We start from the raw sequence: 20,450 nt of genomic DNA on the forward strand, positions 1-20,450 counted from the left end.
CTCACCAAGTTAAACACAGAATTACCGTGTGATCCAGCAGTTCCACTCCTAGGCATAGACCCAAAAGAACTGGAAGCAAGGACTCGAACTGTTATTTGTACACCGGTGTTCAGAGCAGCATCATTCAGCAGAGTCACACGTTGGAAACGACCCAGATGTCCATCGAGGAATGAACAGATAAACCTCAGAATATGGTCCATCTATGCAGTGGACTGTTCCGCAGCCTGAAAAAGGAAGGGAAGTCTGGCACAGGGTACAGCGCGGATGCATGTTTTAGACATTACGCTCAGTGAAACAAGCCGGATACAAGAGGACACGCACTGTGTGATCGCGCCTGTATGAGGCCTTCTGTAGTCAGATTCACAGAGATGAAAGTGTGGTGGTTTCCAGGGGCTGGGGGAGAGGAGAGGGGACGTGGTGTCGAGTGGGTGCAGAGTTTCTGTTGCAAGTGATAAGAAGGTTTCGCGTCCGTAGTGGTGATGGTCACACAGATACTGTGAATGTGTTTGATGGAGCTGAATTGTACACTTACACACATAAAATGCTAAATATGTGTACTTTACCACAATAAAGAGAGGTACATTTGATAACTTTTAAACAGAAGGAACATTTGGGATACTGTGTCTATCACACCTGGTCACAGGCTCAGCGTGCCACCCAGGTCTCCTGGACCCACACCTTGGACACCATCCCTGGGCAGGAGGGAGGGCGGGCACCACCCAGAGCATTGCTGTCCCTGTGGGTGAGGGAGGTGGGTCTTCAGGTGGGCTCTTCGTCGGACCTTCAGGGACCACAAAAGCAATTCCAGAAACTCTCCCAGCCTTGGTGTTCCGTATAGGAAAAAAAATGAGAAGTAAAATGACCTTGTAAAGGACATCATAAAACAAGGGAAGGTGGCAATCAGTGTTTCCACCAGGATGCTTGTCATCACCCCAACAAATAAGTTTGTGTGTCGTCTTCTTCTGGACGGGGAACTTCCCAGCTCCACCGGCTCTTACCTTGTGTCCTCTTTGCAGTCAGTGTGTTCCAAATCTTGTGAATAGTCTTCTAAAAAGGGAGAAAATGGCAGTATCTTTAAAAAATCTTCGTTAAATGTTAGTTTGCGTGCTAATAGATAAGGTACTTAGCATTTAAAGGAGTCGTTAATTATCAGAGCGTTTTTTATTCTGTTACAGCCTGGATTTTTCTTCTAATTCAAGTTACCCTTGAAATTAATGTGGCAGATCGATAAGCTTTTCATCTGTGAATACTATCTGAAGAATTCAATCTGTTGTAATTTAGATAAAATGTATCAGCTAAGTTCTGTAGCACGAAGTTTTACATTTCTGCTAGTTTTTGAAATATACTGTAGAGATTTTCCTCATGGTAGTGGGAACATATGAGAGAGAGATGATTACATCAATCAATTATTTGAACAAAGGTTGGGTATAGCTTACATATGATTTTGTAATAATCCCTATTTCCAAGGAAAAATATTTGCACAATACTTAGTCACTGTGTCATTTGTAGATAAATTGGTTATGCGGGCTTCCCTGGTGGCGCAGTGGTTGAGAGTCCGCCTGCCGATGCAGGGGACACGGGTTCGTGCCCCAGTCCGGGAAGATCCCACATGCCGCGGAGCGGCTGGGCCCGTGAGCCGTGGCCGCTGAGCCTGCGCGTCCGGAGCCTGTGCTCCGCAACAGGAGAGGCCACAGCAGTGAGAGGCCCAAATTGGTTATGAGGTGGTCTTTGTTTTTATTGAAACATAGATTCTGTGTGTAAATGTGGATTTTATGTGTATCTTCTCCATGTGTATGACAAGTGTCTGAAATCAGTCAACTTGAGCACAAATGATTTTTCTATATTAAACATTGAATTTCATTTGAACCTAGTTTGATCCCACGCCTTCATCCTCTTTTGCCTACAGTGAGCAGAGCCCAGTAGCCAGAGACAGCCTCGTCCTGCCCCTGTCCTGTGCGGCCCGGAATTTCCTGAGCCGGGTCAGTTACTGGGGTGCCATCTGACCCTAACCTGTCCCCAGCCCACTGACACTGCCCGGCCCAGGGACAGACGGGGTTGGATCTTTGCTGGGAGTTGGGGAGGGGGGGATAACTCAGGGCCAGAGGGATAAAGGGGGTTCAGAGACTTGGCTGTGCTATGGCCCGTCATCCTTTCTGGGAAGATACGTGTGCAGGGCGAACGCGAAGCCCACGCTGCTGCCTCAACCACGCGTTGGAGCCCAGGATGGAGGGGTCATGGGGGTCCCGATGTCCCCCGTGGGCGCTGAGAGCTCACAGTACAGCCGGGAGATGGTTCCACGTGGGTGAGATGTGTGTTGCAGAGGGGAAAGGATGGGAGCTTGAATGCCTGTTGGTGACCGCACTGCTGTTGTTGGCCCCGGAGCTGGGGCTGAGGAGGCGTCTCCAGGAGGACCACATATGCCTCTTTGGATGAGCCGTGCAGACGGCCTGCGGCGTGGGTGGGAGCGCACTCTTGTTACCGTACAGCTGTGGGAACGCGAGTCCTTAAGCTGGCTGGTTGAAAGGGAAGTTGGTGCTTTGGTAACAAGTACAGCTCCCCAGACAGGGCTTCATTTGTGGGTGAGAGAGCAGGACGGACTGTGTGTGCAGGTTCTGGATCTGGCTCGGCGGCGTGTACCCTCCAGCCTGGCCAGCATTTAAGCCAAAAGTTCGAGACCTTGACATCTCGAATCATTGTGTGAGCAGTTCGACATCAAAGGGTAAAAAGTTCAGTGTGAGAGTGGGTGAAAGCGGGTGTATCCTGCAGGACCTTTCTCTGTGAAGCAGAGTCGCCTGTGCTGACCGGAGGGGCCGCTAAACGACAGATACGTTTGTCTTCCAAATAGAAGCTTGAACGTCCCGCTACCGAGAGATCCGTCGTAAGTGAGCAGAGCAAAGCAGGTGTTCCTTGATGGGTTTGTCTTCTTGCCTTTCCTTTTCTTTTCGTTCATGAGTGACGGTGGTCAGGGACAGACTCTATTCCTGTGGCCCCGGCCGTGCTCCTGGATTGTAATGAGGGTGAAGCAGTGACTTCCTTGGCACTTACTCACTTCCGTCCCTTTTGGAAACTCAACCAGATTTTCACTCTTATTTTGATGGGTCCCTAAAATGATATACACCCCTAGCAAAGACGGAAGTAGGCCATCCGCGACAATGGGGACCTTTGAGGATTTACAAAGCATCAAGTATAGACAGCAGCTATTGGAGCGTATGGGGGTTGGAACCTTTGACAGTTGAACCCCGAGTGGGGTTAGCAGCAGGACTGCAGCTGGTGCTCGTTCGCTGGTCGCCTTTCTGGTATGACCCCCCACACCTCCTCCCACTTAAGGTTCACGAGGGGAGAGGCTCGCTCCCGCGCCACCCTTGTGCCTGCTTCGCCTTAACGGGCAGTGCCGCCCCGGGACGCTTCCCTGTCTCTGCCTCTCCTGGCTCCTGGGCCACAGAGGCCTCCTGAGCATGTCTTTGGGTGTCCTCGGCGCTGCTTTGGTAGGTGTGTGTGGGCTCCTTCCGTTATTTCTCTGCCGCGGGCGGGCGTTGTTAGGTATGTGGGACCCTGCAAAGCCAGACGCCCAGCCTCAGAAAGGGTTCTCAGGCTCTTGTCGTGACCTTGCCCAGCTGTCTGTCCAGCGGCCGCCCGCCGCCCAGTGACACTGCTGCCTTGCCTTGTGACGACCCCCGGCTGCTCCCACACCTTTCTCCACCTCATTGTATCTTTTGGCTGCTAAGTGCCTGGCCACCACGTTGCTCTTCAGTTCACACGAGAGAGACGGGGACGGCAGGCGCCGGCATGCGCACACGGACGGAGGTGGTCTGGCTGCCCCGCAGGCTGGCAGCCTGGGGTTGACTTCCCAAGGGGCCATGAGTAGCGCTGCCTGACCCTCGGGTAGCCCCGACTGTCTCGTCAGTCCGCACGGTGTCCCCATCACAGAGGAGGAGACGGGGCCGGAGAGGTTGCCGGCTCTGCTTTGCTCTCTGCAGGCCCAGCTCTGTCCCCGGTCCCCTGGGGAAGGCGTGTTCCCCAATCTAACTTAAGCGCCGCAGCCGGGGACTGACGCTGAGTGGGATCTCCCTTCAGGTTTCCCACAAAGGTTTTCTCCAGCTTCCTAATAGGATGCATTGTTTCTGTCACCTACAGTGAGGATGGGACCCTGTTAGGAGGATGCTGTAGCAGATGGAGCGTGATTCTGGCACATGCCCACCTTTCCCGCCTGCCTTATGACTTCAGCCCCGAGCACCCCATTGGAGGGAGGGCCCACTCCACCCCTGTGGCTGCAGCAGGTTTCCTGTGCCAAGTCATCAGGCTGGAGACCACCGCGGCCACATGGTGTGACCTGGGGCAGCCCCTGGGCGCCACCCCTGGGCGTGGCTTACACACCAGACACACTGGTGTCAGTGCCCTGGCTCCATACTTGGTTTATAACACTAGAAAACAAAGAAAACCCCCTACTCTGGGAAATCTACCATCTTCCTTTTGAAAGCGTTCCACTCTGTTTACTTCTTAACGGATGAAATATGTAAAGATATCTTCTAAATTTTAAAGTACCAAACACACATGGAAAAAAGGCCAAGCGTGTATCATGTCAGCTTGCGTGCTTTGCTGAGGATCATGGCTTGGCGCGTGGTCTGTTCCGCAGGGAGATCCTGCCCGGTTCTTTTTATCCTGTTACTGACTGTCCGATGCTCCACCTGAGGCCGTGCTGACTGACAGGTCACTATGATGTCATCTTTCTGTAAGCCCTGGACTGCTATAAATTATGTTTTAAATGTTGTAATTAAGATTTTGAGACGACTAAACTGTCTTTGAGGGGAAGAACCTGTCCCCTTCTCCAGAGAGATAATTAATTCTTAGAGTATATGGGGTTTTGAAGAATTTACTGTAAGATAAAAGACTGGTATTTTACTCTTGCATTTATTAGTATTTAATCAAATGGAAAGTGCACTTTTGGTCTGGAAATCTTGGCTTCAGCCACAGGATTAGACTGAATTATTGTTTGAAGAGTAAAAGGTATAGAATTATATGTTCAAGTTATCAAGCCACTGATAGGTTTTGGGCATAATGTAGCTAATTCAGAACATAAAATTTCTTGCCTTGGGTTAATGGTTCAGAAGCGGCGCACATGTCAGTGGCTGCTTGGCCTTGTGGTGGGGATGGCGTCTGTCCCTCCAGGAGCCTTGTGCCGTCAAGGCTGGCTCGTTCCCGGCTGCCGGAGCGTATCTGGAACACAGGGCTCTTCCATTTTGGGATACAAGTCATCAATCACACCGTGCTTCTCACCCAAGAATCGTTTACTGCAGAAACAGCGTGCAGCTGACTCTTTATTAGGGATAAAGGGGACCTAATCCTGTGGTCCTTAGTGGTGGCCGGGCTTAGCACTCCTGCAGACTAGTGGCTGGTCTTTCTAAGCCAGTACGTAAGAAATTCCAGAAGACTTTGGTAACCACATCTTGCTTGAGGTTGCGGTGTCAAAGACAAGCGGGTGAGCACGTGGGAATCAGCGTGGTCTTGTGATTTGTTCGTTAGCAGGTGGGAGAGAAGGATCCAGCACCACCAAACCTGGGACAGGCTGATAATCACTTACGTGCATTGAGGTCAGGAGGTGGCAAACTTTTCCTAAAACGGACTGGATGGTAAATAGTTCTGGCTTTGCAGGCTGTGTGGTCTCGTCACAACTACAGCTGACCCTTGAACAACATCGGGGTTAGGGGCCCCAAGCCCCCTTCCCCCTGCACCCAGTTGAAAATCTGCGTATAACTTACGGTCAGCCCTCCGTATTTGTGGTTCTTCGTCTGCGGATTCAACCACCTGAGGGTCGTGTAGTCCTATAGCATTTACTGTTGGAAAATAATCCGTGTATAAGTGGACTCTGATGGTTCAAACCTGTGTTTTTCAAGGGTCAGCTGTACTCACGAGAACTGCCATCGACATTACAGGATGAGCCTGGCTACATTTAGTGAAACTGTATTCATAGACTCTGAAATTTGAATTTCGTATCACATGTACGAAATTCGTATCACATTTCGTAACACATGTCATGAAGTGTTTTTCTTCGGACTTCTTCCAACCGTTTAAAAGTGTCCTGCATCCCACCAACCCCTGATCATTGTCAGGTGCTCAGGTACCCAAGCTCTTCACCCACAGGTGTCCCTACTCTTCACTCTCAGCGCTTCTTGCCCTTGAGCACCTTGCTGAATTTGCAGAATACACCCGGGGAAATACTGATGAAGCTGCGAGGGGAGGAACGGGTTGCATCTGGGCCAGTGGATCCTGGCAGCTCCCTTGCTTCGGGCAGGGACGTTTCTGTAGGTCTCCCCGAAAGCCACGGTTGATTCCCATTCCAGGTGTGGGGTATGCCTTCCTGGCCATTTGCCGGAGCCCTCTCTGAGGATTTCAGTGGAACCTGTTATGGAATCTGGATCTAACTGTATTTACTGTGCTGTATGAATCAGTGCAAACAGGGAGTGGGGTACTGAACCTGGAGACAGCATTATAGTGAGTCCCCCTGGTAAGCTAATTATGTCACCGACACAGAAAGCACACGTCTTTAACGTAGACGTTCCATGCGTCTACAGGTGGAAATCTTTATTAACCGCGCCTTCTTTCTTGGGGCTTGACTGCCTACACGCCTGTGCTACTTTGATCCTCCAGAGCTCTTCTGGGGTGCGGAGGATTCTGAATCACATCTTGCTGTCAGAGAGAGAAGCGTGAGAGCTTTTCACTTCGCCAGCGACCCTGTGCGTCCCGGAAGTGTGCTCTCCTCCAGCTCTGCGGCGACCGTGGCCAGGGGCCCGTCCCGTCCTGCTCCGCAGCGGGCGTCTCTTGGCTTTGGCTGCCCTGCCAAATTGAAGAAGGCGTTTCTCTCAATCTTCCCACCTGTTCTCCACGTTACTGATTCTCTGAGAAAGCTAAACTGTGCCCAGCTGTAGAGGTGGATAAAGGGTGAGGTTGTTTTCTGCCGTGACGTACTGAAGCTGACGCTTCCCGAGACGCGGCAGTTTCAAGACCTGTCGCTGCGTTGTGAGCACCAGCCTGCCGCCGTCTCCCGCGCCACGGCCGGCCGTCAGCGAGCAGCTCCGGACTGAGTCGGTGCCTCGAGTGCGGGAACGCTCGCAGGCTGTGAGGCGGTGCTGTGGGCAGGGTGGGCTCGGCACCCGCCCCATCTGATCCCCAGACAGGTATTTCGGTCAGTGATGGTCGCACAGGCAGTTCTAACAGGGGGAGTTAAAAGTGAGGGGAAACGTGGCATGTTTCATCGTTTTTTCTTCACGGTAGATCATTCTCGGTCCTCACTGAAGTTCAGGATGCCAGGGGTGACACGGGACGCTCTGAGATTGGGGGAGGCGGGGGCTCGGGTGTCAGCCTGCTGGCCGGGCCCTGCGGCGGCGGATGCGGACCCTGCGCCGCGGGGCCGGGCCCTGTGCGGGGGGCACGAGGCGCCCACGGGACTCTGGGTTCCCCGCGCCGTGGACTCGGCCGCTCTCCGCGTGCTGTCTGGAACCCCGAGGGGCGTCTAAGCGTAAGAGCGCCAGGGCGCGCCCTCGGGATTCAACCAGCAGACCCAGGCCCGGCGGCTTGGCGCGCGGGGAGTTGCGCTGGGGCTTTCAGCCGCAGGTCCGGGGGCGTGTGCGCCTCCTGGGGCGGCCGCGGCCCGGTGTCGGCACACGCTGCCCTGGAGGCCGGTTCCCGTGGGGCCTCACACCCCCGGGGGCTCTCTTCCTCCCCCAGACCGCCCCGCCGGGGGTGCCGCTCACACCTCAGGTGCCCGCAGGGGGTCGGGGGGCGCCTGGGGCCGTGGGAACGGGACCCGGGCGCGGGAGGCCGCACAGGGTCAGCTGCGGCCGAGACCCCGGCGGTGCCGGAGCTCCGAGGCCTCAGGCTGCCTCCCTTCCCTCTTTGTGGGGACCCGGCGGCGCCGGCGGGGGTGCGAGCTGGCCAGACTCCGTAGGCCCAAGTCGGGCCCAGAGGACCGGACAGCAGGCTGGGCCGGGACGAGGTGACCTGTGACGCGCGCGCTCCTCCGGAGGCGTGGATGCAGCCCCAGCTGGCGCTTCATGTACCCCCCCCCCCCCCCCCCGCCTCCCGTACTGGCTGGTCGCTGTGCTCAGAGGCCCCGGCGGTTTGATGTAGGAGGGGCTGTTCTGCCGAATTAAGGTTTCTTGGCTGCTTTTCCAAATCCTGCTGCGATGGCTGAGGATGCAGAGTTCTCATCCTGTTTCTGACTGTGGGCTCCTTGTTGGAGGTCTGGGCTGCATTCATTTCTGTAACCTGCTTCCTGTCATCGTTGGTGCATCTGGTCTTCTGGCTGGTGACACATTTGCTGTTAAAGAAGAGTTCTTCCGTCACAGAGTACTCAGATGTTCCCTGTGCATTTCCGGAAGAGGAGTAGGCGGTGTAAGCTGCGCAAACAGCGCCTGAGAGCGGGGCTTCTCCCGTCTTTCACCAAAGTTCCCCTCCACCAAAGGGCGGGGGGCAGAGCGGGCAGTGACTGGTGCTTCCGGGGCCTGGGAGCCCGGCAAGTGGGAAACCTGTTAACAAACTTGTGCTTTTCCTGTTTCATGCTCATTTTGGTGTAAAACTTTTCTTCCTTGAAATTAATTAGCCGGGGCGGTGTACAGCGTTTCACCTGTGGTTTCAGGTGCGTGGGCGCCTCCGTGCACCCCGAGGACGCACACGCAGGTCGAGCTTGCTTTGACGCCGGTGTCTCGTTTCACGGAGAGTCTTTGTCGATTTGACTCTGGTCTGCAGCGCCGTGGTTAGTAGGGGAGCTTTTTTCTTCTTTTGAAGAAATAAGTGATAGTTACCAAGAAACTTCTAAGACCTTTATGGGTCTTTCTGTAGAGTGTTCTGGCGTGTTCCGGTGTCATGCACCAGTTTTTGGCAAGATCCAGAGATATTTTATCTGTAAGCTGTTGGAATGGATATGGGAGCTCTAGTTACCACCTTGGTGTTGTACCTGGAAATACTTTTCAAAAATGCTTGAAGTTCCAAGAGATTTCTGGAGCATTTCGTTAAACTGTACACATGTAGGTTTGATGCACTTGTCTCTGTGTGGGATCTGTTTCTTTTACCCACACAGACATATACGGGTTTGTGTCCTGGCTGCTCCCTAATTCCTGTGTAGTTGCACAGATTCAAAACAGCCTTTGAGCTTCAGAATAGAAAAGCAGTTAAACCTTCCTGCATGGCGCATACCTTAGTTTGATAACATGAACAAAAAGGAAAAGTTTGGAAAGGAAAACTGAGTTTTAAGTATAGTTTTTAAATGGAGACAGTGCCTGTTTTTATCTAGAAATGGTTGTTTTAAAGACCAGTGAAAGAATTTCCTTAGATGTCCCTCTAACATGGAAGCTCTGATGGGCAGGCATTTTCACAGCTGTTTTATAATGTGCTGCTTGGAGCACGTTGTTTAGGTGACTGGTGAACGCTGAACGCTTTAAAAAGATACACGTGCGGTGGCCGTTCTCCACCTTGGCCCTGACTCCCCTGCCCTTGTTGTGATGGGTATTCTTCAGGACCAGAGCGTCGTTAATCAGGAAGGTGCTCACAGATCCCATGTCCTGGAAGTCTGTGTGTAAGCTCAGAATGGGCAGAGCACAGTATTTATGGGATCCCTGTAGAAGCAGTTTTTAACTTGGAAGCCTAGTTGTGACACTGTAACGCAGAATTTCTTCTCCCTTTGTGTGTGCATGTAGCTGGGTTCACCAAAACTTAGCAGCAAATGAGAATCATTTCCCTTCCATGTCAGGGCCGTAACAGAAGGCTTTGGAATGGTTCTTTTTTTAATTAGTAAACTTTATTTTTTAGAGCAGTTTTAGCTTCACAGCAAAGTTAGAACAGCAGTTTTAGGTTCACAGCAGAGTTACACAGAGAGTTCCCATATACCTCCTGCCCCCCCCACGTGTGCCCCTCCCCACTGCCAACATCCCCTACCAGAAGGAGGTAAACCTTTGTTCGTTGTTTACATCAGGGTTCCCTCTTGATGGCGTACTGTCCGTGGGTTTTGACAAATGTATAATGTCGTGCCTCCACCACCGCCATATCCTACAGTAATAGTTTTACTGCCCCGAAAATCCTCTGTGCTCTACTTACTCATCCCTCGCTCCCCCCAACCCTGGTAACCACTGATTTTTTTTTTTTTTTTTTTTACTGTCTCCATATAATTGGAATCATAGAGTACATAGCCTTTTCAGATTGGCTTCTTTCTTTTAGTAAAATATGCATTTAAGTTTCTTCCGTGTCTTTTCGTGACTTGATACCTCAGTTCTTTTTAGCAATGAATTAATACTCCATTGTCTGGATGTGCCGCAGTTTATTTAGCTATTCACCTAGTGAAGGGCATGTTGATTGCTTCCACGTTTTAGCCATTGTGGATACAGCTCCCGTAAACATCCATTTGCAGGTTTTCGTGTAGACGTGAAGTGATGTTTTTGCACAACTTCTGGATCCATTCTAAGTTTGATATACCAGATGGCAGTGCCCGTATTTTGTTTGGCAAAATCATTTCAACCAGTTGAACCCTTCTTGGTTGTTAGGGCATAATGAACTGAGGCATACTTACAGCTGCCCTTTGTTGAATGTGACCTGGTGAAATTCCGCTGGGGAGGCCCTGGCCTAGTGGCAGTGGGAGCCGGGTCTCGGCCGCTGGCCTTGCTTCTCCCCATCATTTTCCTTCTTGACTTGTACACCTGGCGGGGGTCAAGCCCATCCACTTTCTTCTCCCCCCTCTCTTCGCCAGGTTTATTAAGAGGTGATGGGTGTGAAGTATTTTGTCTTCTAGGGGTTTGACACACGTTTTTCTCCTAATGAGGATAATCCCTCCCACCTGATCCTTATTAGATGGGCTGATGTTGAGGAATGAAGACAAAGGTGCTTCTCTGATGCTTTTTTCTTATTCTCTGTTCAGCAGGGTGATTGTAAAACTAGTTTTCATTTCACGATGACTTTGTTGATGTCAGGAGGAGCCGCAGATAGGTTGCTCCCCTTCCCTTGATCAGTGCTCGTGATGCCAGCGAGCTTGCACTTCACACATGCAGCTGATGGCAACATGGAGATGCCCGAGATGGGGCCGCCGTGGGGGAGGCCTGAGCTCAGCTGTGGGCCACATGCCGTTGACCTTGGGGAGATGACAATAGCAAACATCTGGGCACCTTGTTTGTACACTGCTTGTAAGAAAGCAGACGATTTCTTTTTTTAGCCCCTTTCTGGTCATTTTTCATGGCCTAGGATACCGATACTAGAGATGGGTAAAAGTGCAAAGGAGCAGGACTGTGAAGACGGTTCTGGAAGGACAGGTTTTAGACAGGCGTGGCCGGCCTGGAAAACTACAGGCTAAGGAGAAAGAAGACGGTTTGTTTCTGGGTTTCTTGCTTTTGGTATAGTGGGAACTCGGCCCCTGGCGCCAACCGCTTAATTCAGAACATTAAACACCATTCATGTTAAAAGAGAGATGAAACGGAATTCACTTCACTTTTGCAGAGGTCTCCAAATAGCCGTGAAAAATCGATTCTTTTTCCTGCCACCAATTAATGTCGGCTTGCCGCTTTGCGGCTTTAGGTAGCTGCCACAGTGATGATGCAGGGAGCTGGGCCTGCCAGGCCGCCGGGCTGGGGGGGCACAGGGTGTGTGCCACATGAGAGCGGGAAATGGGGAGCCTGGCTGTTTAATCTGTGTCCTAAATGCGGCCGTGGTGCTGTCCCCCAGAAAGCCGTGGGCCCGGTTGTCCCTGCAGCTCGGGGACTCAGCTAAGGAACGTGGTTTCGCACCATGTAAGCTTGCTCCCTGCTGCTCGCGGGAAGCAGTCAAAGAGCTGGCTTGTTGCAGCCTCCGCAGGACCCTGCGGGCTAGTTCTAAACTCCCAAACGTGGGTTTGGCACATTGGAAACTGGTTTGTTGGGCTTTTGACGGTTGGCTTCCTCCCGGTCCTCCGACGGGGCTCCCGAGGCCTCTGCCACAGGGTGGTCCCGTGGCCTCCAGTTGGCCGCTTCAGGATTGCTGGTTCCAGGACAGCCCCTATTTTATGCAACTGTAAACGTGGTGCTTAGGAGTAATGGATGGTTGGCTTGTAAAACTTTTCCCTCCTCTTTCTGGCTTGGAAACCAGCACGGCATGCTATTAGCTGGAGCAGATTCTGTTATTGAGCCCCAGAACCTGTGCAGACATCATAACCCTGTCTTCACGGGTGTGGTTACAGCGTCCCAGACCCAGCATCCCCTTCTCTGCCCGTGATGTTCTTGGGGTCGTCGGTGCTACCATTTGCCCTCCTGCCCCTACAGTGGCACTCACCGCTCCAGCAGCTGCCACAGCGGGCTCCTCTCAGACGTGGGTCCTCTCCCTCCTGTGGCTGCTGCCTCCTTCAGTTCACAGACGCCCTGTGCTCCCTCTAGCACCAGGGCCTTAGCAGGTGCAGACCTGCCTGCCAGGGGCACTCCTCTCCTTCACCCTGCCCCCAGAAAACTCCAACTTGCCTTTTTGTGTAGGCACCTCTTCCAGGAAGCCTCAGGTCATCAAACCCCAGCTGTGGGCTCTCCTTAATCCTGGAGTTCTCCTGCTGAGTCATCACATCAGGTGTAATTGATTCGGATAATTAGCTCATTTATTCAACAGGTATTTACTGAGCACCTATGATGCATTCTGAGTGCTAGCATATAGCAAAAATCAGTTAGGACAACCTCAAGTTGAAGAAAACAGGAAATCCTCAGAACACTGGCTTGAAACAAGCAGGGCTTTCTTTTTCTTGCACAAGTAGAAGTCTAGCAACAGACGGCACTGGTGTGGTAGTGGCTCACGGTGTCAGCGCCAGGGGCTCTCCAGTCTCTTGCTTTTGCCTCGTGTTCACCAGATGACTGCCACAGCTCCAGGCATCACATCTGCAGTGTCAGGGAAGGAGGAAAGGGGAGGAGATGGTGCCAGCCACAGAAGAATTTTTCTTTTTTTTTTTTAAATCAAAACAAGACCTCTCGGCAGACTTCGTACTCATTGGCCAGAGCTGTCACGTAACATTTGCTACTGTATTGGAGCTTACTTTCTAGTGAAGGTGACGCATGGCAAATAAAAGAAATCTAGTGTGATCTCATGTGCCATAAGTGCTGTAAAGGAAAGAACAGGAAAGAACGGATAGAGGAGACGGACTGCTTTAGGAAGATTTCTCTGAGACGGTGATGTTTGAGCAGGGTTGTGAGTTAAGTGACAGAGGCCACTGTGCCAGAACGTGAAGGGGAGGCATTTCAAGAAGAGTGAGTGGCAGGTGCAAAGGCCTTGAGGCAAGAGCAACATCTGTGTGTTTGAAGAGCTGTAAAAGTAGAGTGAATCGGGGGTCCTGGTCAGAGACCAGGTCAGGCAGGAAGGGAGGGCCCCAGGTTGTTGGGGGGCTGCAAGGACTTGTGATGGATGGGAGAGAAGGAGACGCGATTTTTTTCGTGTGTCTTCGTTTTACTCCACCCTTTCTTTTTTTAAAAGTCAAAAAAATTCCAGACCTCCGAGTTTTTATTTTATGCAGAAGAGTATCAACAGCCCTTTGTTTTGCACGTGTGAGCTTGAGACAGTGCTAAATGTAGAACATTTGCTATCATCACCTGTGTTTTATATGACACTGAATTTTAATACAGTTTTTTATCCTTGTGAAAGGGATTCAGGTTTACTGTGGAAAACTTAGAAAATGCAGGTAGAAAGATGCAGGTAAATATTTCAAATCATTCTGCCATATCTCTATTGAGTTTCTAAGATAAACTTCTACTTTGGAATAATTTTGGACCTATAGAAAAGTTGCAAAGATTGTTCCGTGTGATTTGCTTTTTGTGGGTGATTTTCCTCCCCCAGTAGACCACGGTTGTCTCGTTACAGTTTCAGGCACCTGAGCCTGGTGGCTCATGCGTAAGGGGCACTCGGGTATTTATTAATCATTTATTTATTATTATTTATTTATGGCTCATTATTTAGTCTCCCTTCTGCCTCACACTGGTTGAGCTCATCCTTACGCCTCCGTGGACCGTTTCCACGGTCTCCTTCACGACTCCCACCCTCTGTTCCCACCTATTCGTTAGACAGCTGCCAGAGGGAGCCTTTGAAAAGGCAAACCTGGTGGATTTCCCCCTTGTTTGAAGCCCTGGGGCTTCTGGGACAAAGCCAGACAGGAAACTGACCCGGTGGAGGCTGTGCCTCTCCCCCACGCTTCTTTCTGCAGCCCCTGGGCCTCGTCCCCTGCCTCCCAGGCTCTGCTGCTGGCTGTCTGCCTCAGCCTGCCTCCCATGTGCGTCTTCTCTTCTGGCCCCTTGTTATAAGTCAGCTCTCTGGGTAGATGTCGTTTTCTCCAGACATTTTTAGCTGCTCTCCTGCAGCGTGTGGCCCTGCTCCCCTGTGGCAGCCCCCCTCCCTGCCCAGCAGCAGTGCCCTGGTGAGTCCTGTGAGGCTGTCGGGAGCCTGCTTGGCCCTGGACTTGGGGCTGGGGCCGTGGATGTTGTAGAGTCCACAGTGAGCAGGTGTCTTCACTGGGCCTCGTTGCCTTCGTGGTCCACTTGGGGCTCACGGTCATGGCCTTCTCTGGGCTGGTGTAAGCTGATGAAACTCCTGGTGAGAGTTCATCTTTGGAGCCTGGTGGTCGGTTGGCTTCTGGAGTGGAGCGTGGGGATGTCGCTGTGGGAGGGTGTCAGGCAGGTCTGTCACACTCCTAGGGCTCAGGATTCCACCAGCGTCTTTGTGCAGCCATCGTGCACGGCAGCCCTGTGTGTGTTTGGAATCGCTGCTTTCCGGACGGTACCTCCCACCAGCCTGTGCTGAGGCGCTCTCCCTCCCTGATGCACTCCCCTGCTATGGAAGCCTCGCTCTTCTTGCTGCCCCGTTTCAGCCCCCGTGGGTCCCTCCTGGTGTCTGTGACACCCCCATCTTGTCTGCAGGCATCCCCCCACCTCCTCGCCAGGCCTGCCAGCTCTGCGGGACCTGCAGCACACCTGCTGTTTCAGCCTGGGCTTCTGGTCAACACACACACCACGCCAAATGGCCCAGCGCTTCTGTCCTGGGGGCATGTTATCCATAACATCGTAGGATGCAGCATTCAGCTAATTTTTACCTTTGCTCGTGGAAGGACTCTGTGCTGAATGCCCTGGCTGTCGACAGGAAAGAAAGTCGTGCACAGGTTTCTGTGGAGTCTTAAACGCCATTTCTGGCTGGGTTGGTATAAAATTATGTAAAAACTGCAGCTTTTCTTTTTCTGGCAAAGTAGCCGTTGGTGGGTTATGGTGCATTATGTTTGACTAGCAGTGGTTCTGCTAATGGGCTTAAAAGCCCAGAGGCGCTGGTGAAAGTACAGCTCCGCCAGGCCGAGTCCAGGAGGAGCTGGGCCGCGAGTACCAGGCCCGAGTCTTAGGGGAGGTAGTTCTGGGGAAAATTGAAGTGGGGTTTGATTTCCATTCTGTCTAACCGATGAGGAAGTCTAAAGCGCTCACCTTCTCAGACTTCACGTGACTAAATGACCAGCTGGGTGGATGGGCTAGAAGTGGCACGTGCCCCTTGTTCAGAACGCAGCTTTTGAGCTTGAGTTATTCCTGTTAAGGGCTGATTGCTCTTCGGTGGTTCCTGGCGTGGTTTGTGATTGACTCACCATGTTCTGTGGAGGCCAGCGGAGCTGCTGCTCAGTACGAGGGGGCAGCCCGCACTTGGGGCTTGAGTTTAGACCGGTGGTCCAGGGCCAGTGCCGTGTTGCCGGGCGGTGCCTGCTGGTGCTGGGCACCGGGGGCAGCACGGCGGCTTCAGGCCGAGCTTCAGTGTCCTCTTGGTCCCATGCAGAGGTGCAGGAGCTGGAGTGTGAGGTCGTTACTTGGTCCGGAGGCAGCCCTTCCAGCTATGCCGGGGTCGGCTGGCTGCCCTTCTCCTGCAGTCTAGGCCAGTGGCCTCCAGAGTTCGGCCAATCCAGGCTGTGCTCAGAGCCCGGCTCCTGGGACGGCTTGGTGGAGTGCAAGGCCCTTCTCCTGGAGAAGCGAGGGGCCTGAGCTCTCTGGAGACCTCGTCCTCCCATGTGGCAGAAATCCTCGTGCCCCTGCGCCCCCGGTCACCTTCATTGCCCTACCCCTGACCTGCCCTGCGCACCCGGATGTGTTTCCCCAGCCTTTCCTCAGAGTAAGGGTGAGAGCTGGGTGTGTGCTGAGTAGGACAGAGGTCCTTTCGAAGCTGCAGGAGTGCCCAGCTGCCCCGTTCACCGTTTTTCCTGTCTTCTCCAGCTGGGCCCCTCAGAACAGCCCAGGGAGACTGGTAGACTCAGGTTACTATTAGTTTATTGATGAGAAAATTGAGGCCTGGGAAGAGGAGTGGACATCTAACATTCACCCTTCTCCTGGTCGGCTGTGTGCCGGTCTCATTTCTGCAGCGATGCCGGGCTGTGTGCTTCAGCGGGGCTGGCATGGACACAGCCCTCCTGGAGGCTGTCCCTTTTCCCGGCCACTCGGCACAGGTACACCCTGGCCTGGCGCCCACGCGAGCTCTAGGCACCTGCTCGGGCCTGAGTCCAAGGACAAGTGACAGGGAGCCCGGGCGGCAGGGAATTGACGGTGGCTGCAACATCCTGTTTCCCGGGGCGCCGGTGGCTCCGGCGCCTGCTGCGTGCCTGCAGTCCCTCGTTGTTCCCACAGGTGTATCCTGAGGCTTGGTGTTGGCTGTGGTTGGACTGTGGCCAGTCTTGGTTCCTACCGTTTTCTGAGCCTGCTTCTCCAGCCTTCCCAGAAGTTCTGTGAGTTATGGAACGTCTTTCAGTAAATTGCTTTTGTGCTTAAATTAGCATCAGTCTCGGAGGCTCGCCAGCACGAGTCCTGCCTGCCATGGGCTCGTGACTTGTCAGGCTCCGGATCTGAGGCCTGAGCCAGGGCCCTGAGCCTGGATCTGCTGAGAAACAGCCTTCCTCTTGACGGAGGCCTGCTCGTTCAGCTTCTGAACAGGGACTCAGGTAGGAGGCACGGGTCGGTGAACACGTTTGCTAGTGCTCGGTAAAGAAATGAAGCTGACTTCTATTGCAAGACTGCTCGGAGCTCTTAACCCGCTAAGGTGCAGAAGGGGAGAGCGCGTCCAGGCTTCTCATCGTGCCAGCAGAACCCTTTCTCGGAACACACTTTGTGCTCAGAGAAATGCTCTGCTGGCGCCTTGACCCGGATGGTGGACACGCTGATGATCTGGCTCAACACACGTATGATAAACCCCTTACATGTAGAATGCATTTGCCATCCGTGGGGCCCTGACTCGTGGTAGCATGATCACCTGCCAGCAGCTCAGGGTGATGGAAAATGTCCACAGATGTGAGCGGGTGCGGGTCAGGAGTTGATTCTGGCTTCAGGAGACAGGGGGACGCACCCAGGGGGTTGGGAGAAGGGGTGGCAGTTGGCTTTTGAAGAATGTTTAGGATTTTGAAGTTGTTGGATAAGAATTTAGGGAGGAGAGCAGTGCACTCTGGGTGACAAGGTCAAAGGCCAAGGATATTGGGTTAGAATGTCAGTTGCGGCAGGGATAATGGTAATCCTAAATCCTTCGGGGATGTCAGGTCTTTACACACGTTCCCGCTAACCGTTGTGCCAGCCCTATGATTTAGGTATCGTTTGTCCTACAGATAAAAGCACTTGTGTCTCAGAGAGTTTAGGTGACTTTCTCAAGGTGATGGGTCGTGGGTAGGAGGCCATGATCTCCCTCTGCCTGGTCTGATCCCTGTTTCCGCATGACAGAGTGGAGGGGGTGGGAAGACTCTTTTGGTTTTTATCCCTCAGGCAGTGGGGAGCCATGGTAGGAATATGAGGTGTCAGAGAGCATCTCCGATGCCGGGCAAACATCTGAGAAGGTTTCCCAGCAAAATCCTGTGTCCACTCACTGGGAACTGGAGAGCTATTCGATTCAGACCCCTGTCACTGTGCACAGAAAGGGGGATGTTGAACAGGGCAGCTCTGGAGCCCAGGGGTTAGGATGGAATCTTGGGAGTGGTGCTGGCACACCATGGGGTTTGGGGAATGGTGCTTGACCTCTTCAAGGCATAGACCTGTGTGTGCCTCTGTCCTGGGGCTGTTGGGAGGTAGAGCAGGGAGTCAGCGTGTGCTGTTAGCAGCAGGTGGAAGGCACGCGGAAGGGAGGAGAACCTGCGGGGTCAGGGCGATGGGGGCGTGTTGCGGTTTCACTGTAAAGCAGTCACCAGGCCAAGTGGGGCAGACGGGACAGTCAGGGAGAGGCCAGTCCCCGGCGTCCAGGCCTGGATACTGGAACCCTCGCTGCACGTGAGGGGCGCCCACGGACTTAGGGCCGCTGGAGCGTGAAGGCAGCCGCCAGCCTGCAAACAATGAGCACGGCTACATCCCAGGAATACTTCCCTTGCAAAAGCAGGCGCTGGGCCAGGTTTGGCGGCGGGCTGCGGTTCGCTGAGCTGCTGTAGCGCCGTCGTGTCGTCAGTAGTGATGTGGTGTTCTAGGTGAGGGTGGCTGGAGCGGGAAGACCCCGGGTGTAAAGAGGGGGCCCGAGGGCGCCCTTCCTCGGGGAGGTGGGGATTGGTGAGCGAGTCCGGGAGGATGGGCGCAAATGAATGAGAAGAGCTGAAAATGGTAGAGCCGGCGTGTAGTGCGGTGCGGGGGTGTGCGGGGTCCCAGGAGCAACGTCCAGTGGGGCTCGGGGCGGGGCTGGGTGGTAGCCCGCTCACCGACACGCTGCACAGGGGCAGAGCCCACGCGCGGTTACGGTTTTGGACAAGTTCAAGTGAAGCGTTTCCAGGACACAGAGGTCAGGAGAGCCAGGCGGCAGCCCGACTTCCAGTCCGGAGCTCACAGGGAGGCCTTGCGGGGCTCCGGTTCCGGGGCGGCTGTGGCTGAGCGCGGAACCCTGGGAAGCGCTGGCCCGTGAGGTGGCCCGAGGGAGGTGTGCGGGAAGCAGGGCAGGCAGGAGTCGCCGGGGAGACGAGGCGGCCCGGGTGGGCTTCCCCACGGCCCTCTCTTCCGGCCTCCCGTCGAGGCCGAGGGATTTTTACAAGATGCCAGCCTGCCTAAACCTTGGTACAGGCTTTTCGCTGCTCTTAGTACATCTGTTCTTTCTTTTAAACTTCCACTGGGTTGACCAAAATTAGCATCTCTCAGAATTGTTCGCGTGGAGGGTACCTGATAGGATAGCTTTTGTACTCTGGCTTGAACGCAAGCAACGTCCGTGTGCTTCTGTAAGGGCGGGATTCCAACGCGCGGGCTCTCCACGGCCGCTGCCGGGTCGGATCTCGCTCCGTTTCTGTAATTCATTTAATAATGCTTTAGTTTTAAACGTACTTTATTCAAAATATCCCATGCTTTGTCTTCAGTTTTTACTGAAAGTGTTGTTGGTAATTGTTTTATTTTAAATAGCTTTAGGTACTTTTTAAAAGGCACTCTTATTTCATCTTTGACTCTGCGTTGGTTAAAGATAAATAATAAGAATAGGGAGATGGTAATTAAAAATTTTTTTTTTTTAATTATTTATCTTTGACTGCATTGGGCCTTCGTTGCTGCGTGCGGGCTTTCTCTAGTTGCAGCGAGCGGGGGCTACTCTAAGTTGCGGTGCGCGGGCTTCTCATTGCGGTGGCTTCTCTTGTTGCAGAGCACGGGCTCTAGGCGCACGGGCTTCAGTAGTTGCAGCACGCGGGCTCAGTAGTTGTGGCCCCCGGGCTCTAGAGTGCAGGCTCAGTAGTTGTGGCGCACGGGCTTAGTTGCTCCGCGGGCATGTGGGATCTTCCTGGATCAGGGCTTGAACCTGTGTCCCCTGAAGTGGCAGGCAGATTCTCAACCACTGAGCCACCAGGAGATCGTAATTTAAGGAGATGAGAGGAGAGTGAATTGTTGGTTGGCTGCTCTGGGTAATTATGGTAATCTTCTGTCTTCAAAGTGACTGTGTTATAAAAATGACACATTATATGGTTAAATTCCAAAAATGGGGAAGAAACTTTGGAAGATGTTTTATGTCTTAAATAACTGGGACTTCTGTTGTGCTTTGGAAGTGACCAAACTCTTTCATGTATGCATAACTTTAAAAATTGTTTCTCTTTAGGTACTTGCGAGAATGAACAAGACCTGTGAAATGAAATACAGAATGATGGACAGCCCTCTGGGGAAGATCGAGATCTCTGGCTGCGAGCAGGGTCTGCACGGGATAAAGCTGCACGGCCGGAAGATCCCAGACACTGAGTGAGTGAGAGTCCTGTGTGACACCCACTGCTTGCTTTGTTCAAAGCAACAGGGAGAATACGGTCATTGCTTGTTCTCCATTGATCACAGGGTAACACAGAGCCACACGCTACCAATCACAAAAGTTAGCATCTCTCTAAAAATGGTAGGGCCATGATCGTTCGTTTTCAGCATCTGTGCTTACTGCCCAGGAACCCTCCACCTCCGATGAACCCCAGGGACATAAGCTGTAATTAGGAGCCCCAAGACATTAATGTATAGAGGTGTTGGTGGACTGTATTGAGCGCTTTGATTCTTAAGCAA

The 20,450-nt window shown here is 52.9% G+C and overlaps 1 protein-coding gene across 10 annotated transcripts in view; it reads left to right on the forward strand.

Moving 5' to 3' along the window:
- The window catches only part of MGMT (O-6-methylguanine-DNA methyltransferase), a 344,622-nt gene that overhangs the window by 40,150 nt on the left and 284,022 nt on the right, over nt 1-20,450 (forward strand). For 6 of the 10 annotated variants that reach the window (XR_007471269.1, XM_049696970.1, XM_049696969.1 and 3 more), the window contains one exon: nt 20,011-20,147. Coding sequence is in view for 6 of the 10 variants with exons in the window: in XM_049696970.1 (XP_049552927.1) it covers nt 20,023-20,147 (125 nt within the window). In the remaining 4 variants the exon portion in view is untranslated. The other 4 variants (XR_007471270.1, XR_007471271.1, XR_007471272.1 and 1 more) reach the window with 4 other exon arrangements.

The sequence above is a fragment of the Orcinus orca genome, chromosome 14 (genome assembly GCF_937001465.1).
Source record: "Orcinus orca chromosome 14, mOrcOrc1.1, whole genome shotgun sequence".
In the NCBI taxonomy this organism is placed as follows: Eukaryota; Metazoa; Chordata; class Mammalia; order Artiodactyla; family Delphinidae; genus Orcinus; species Orcinus orca.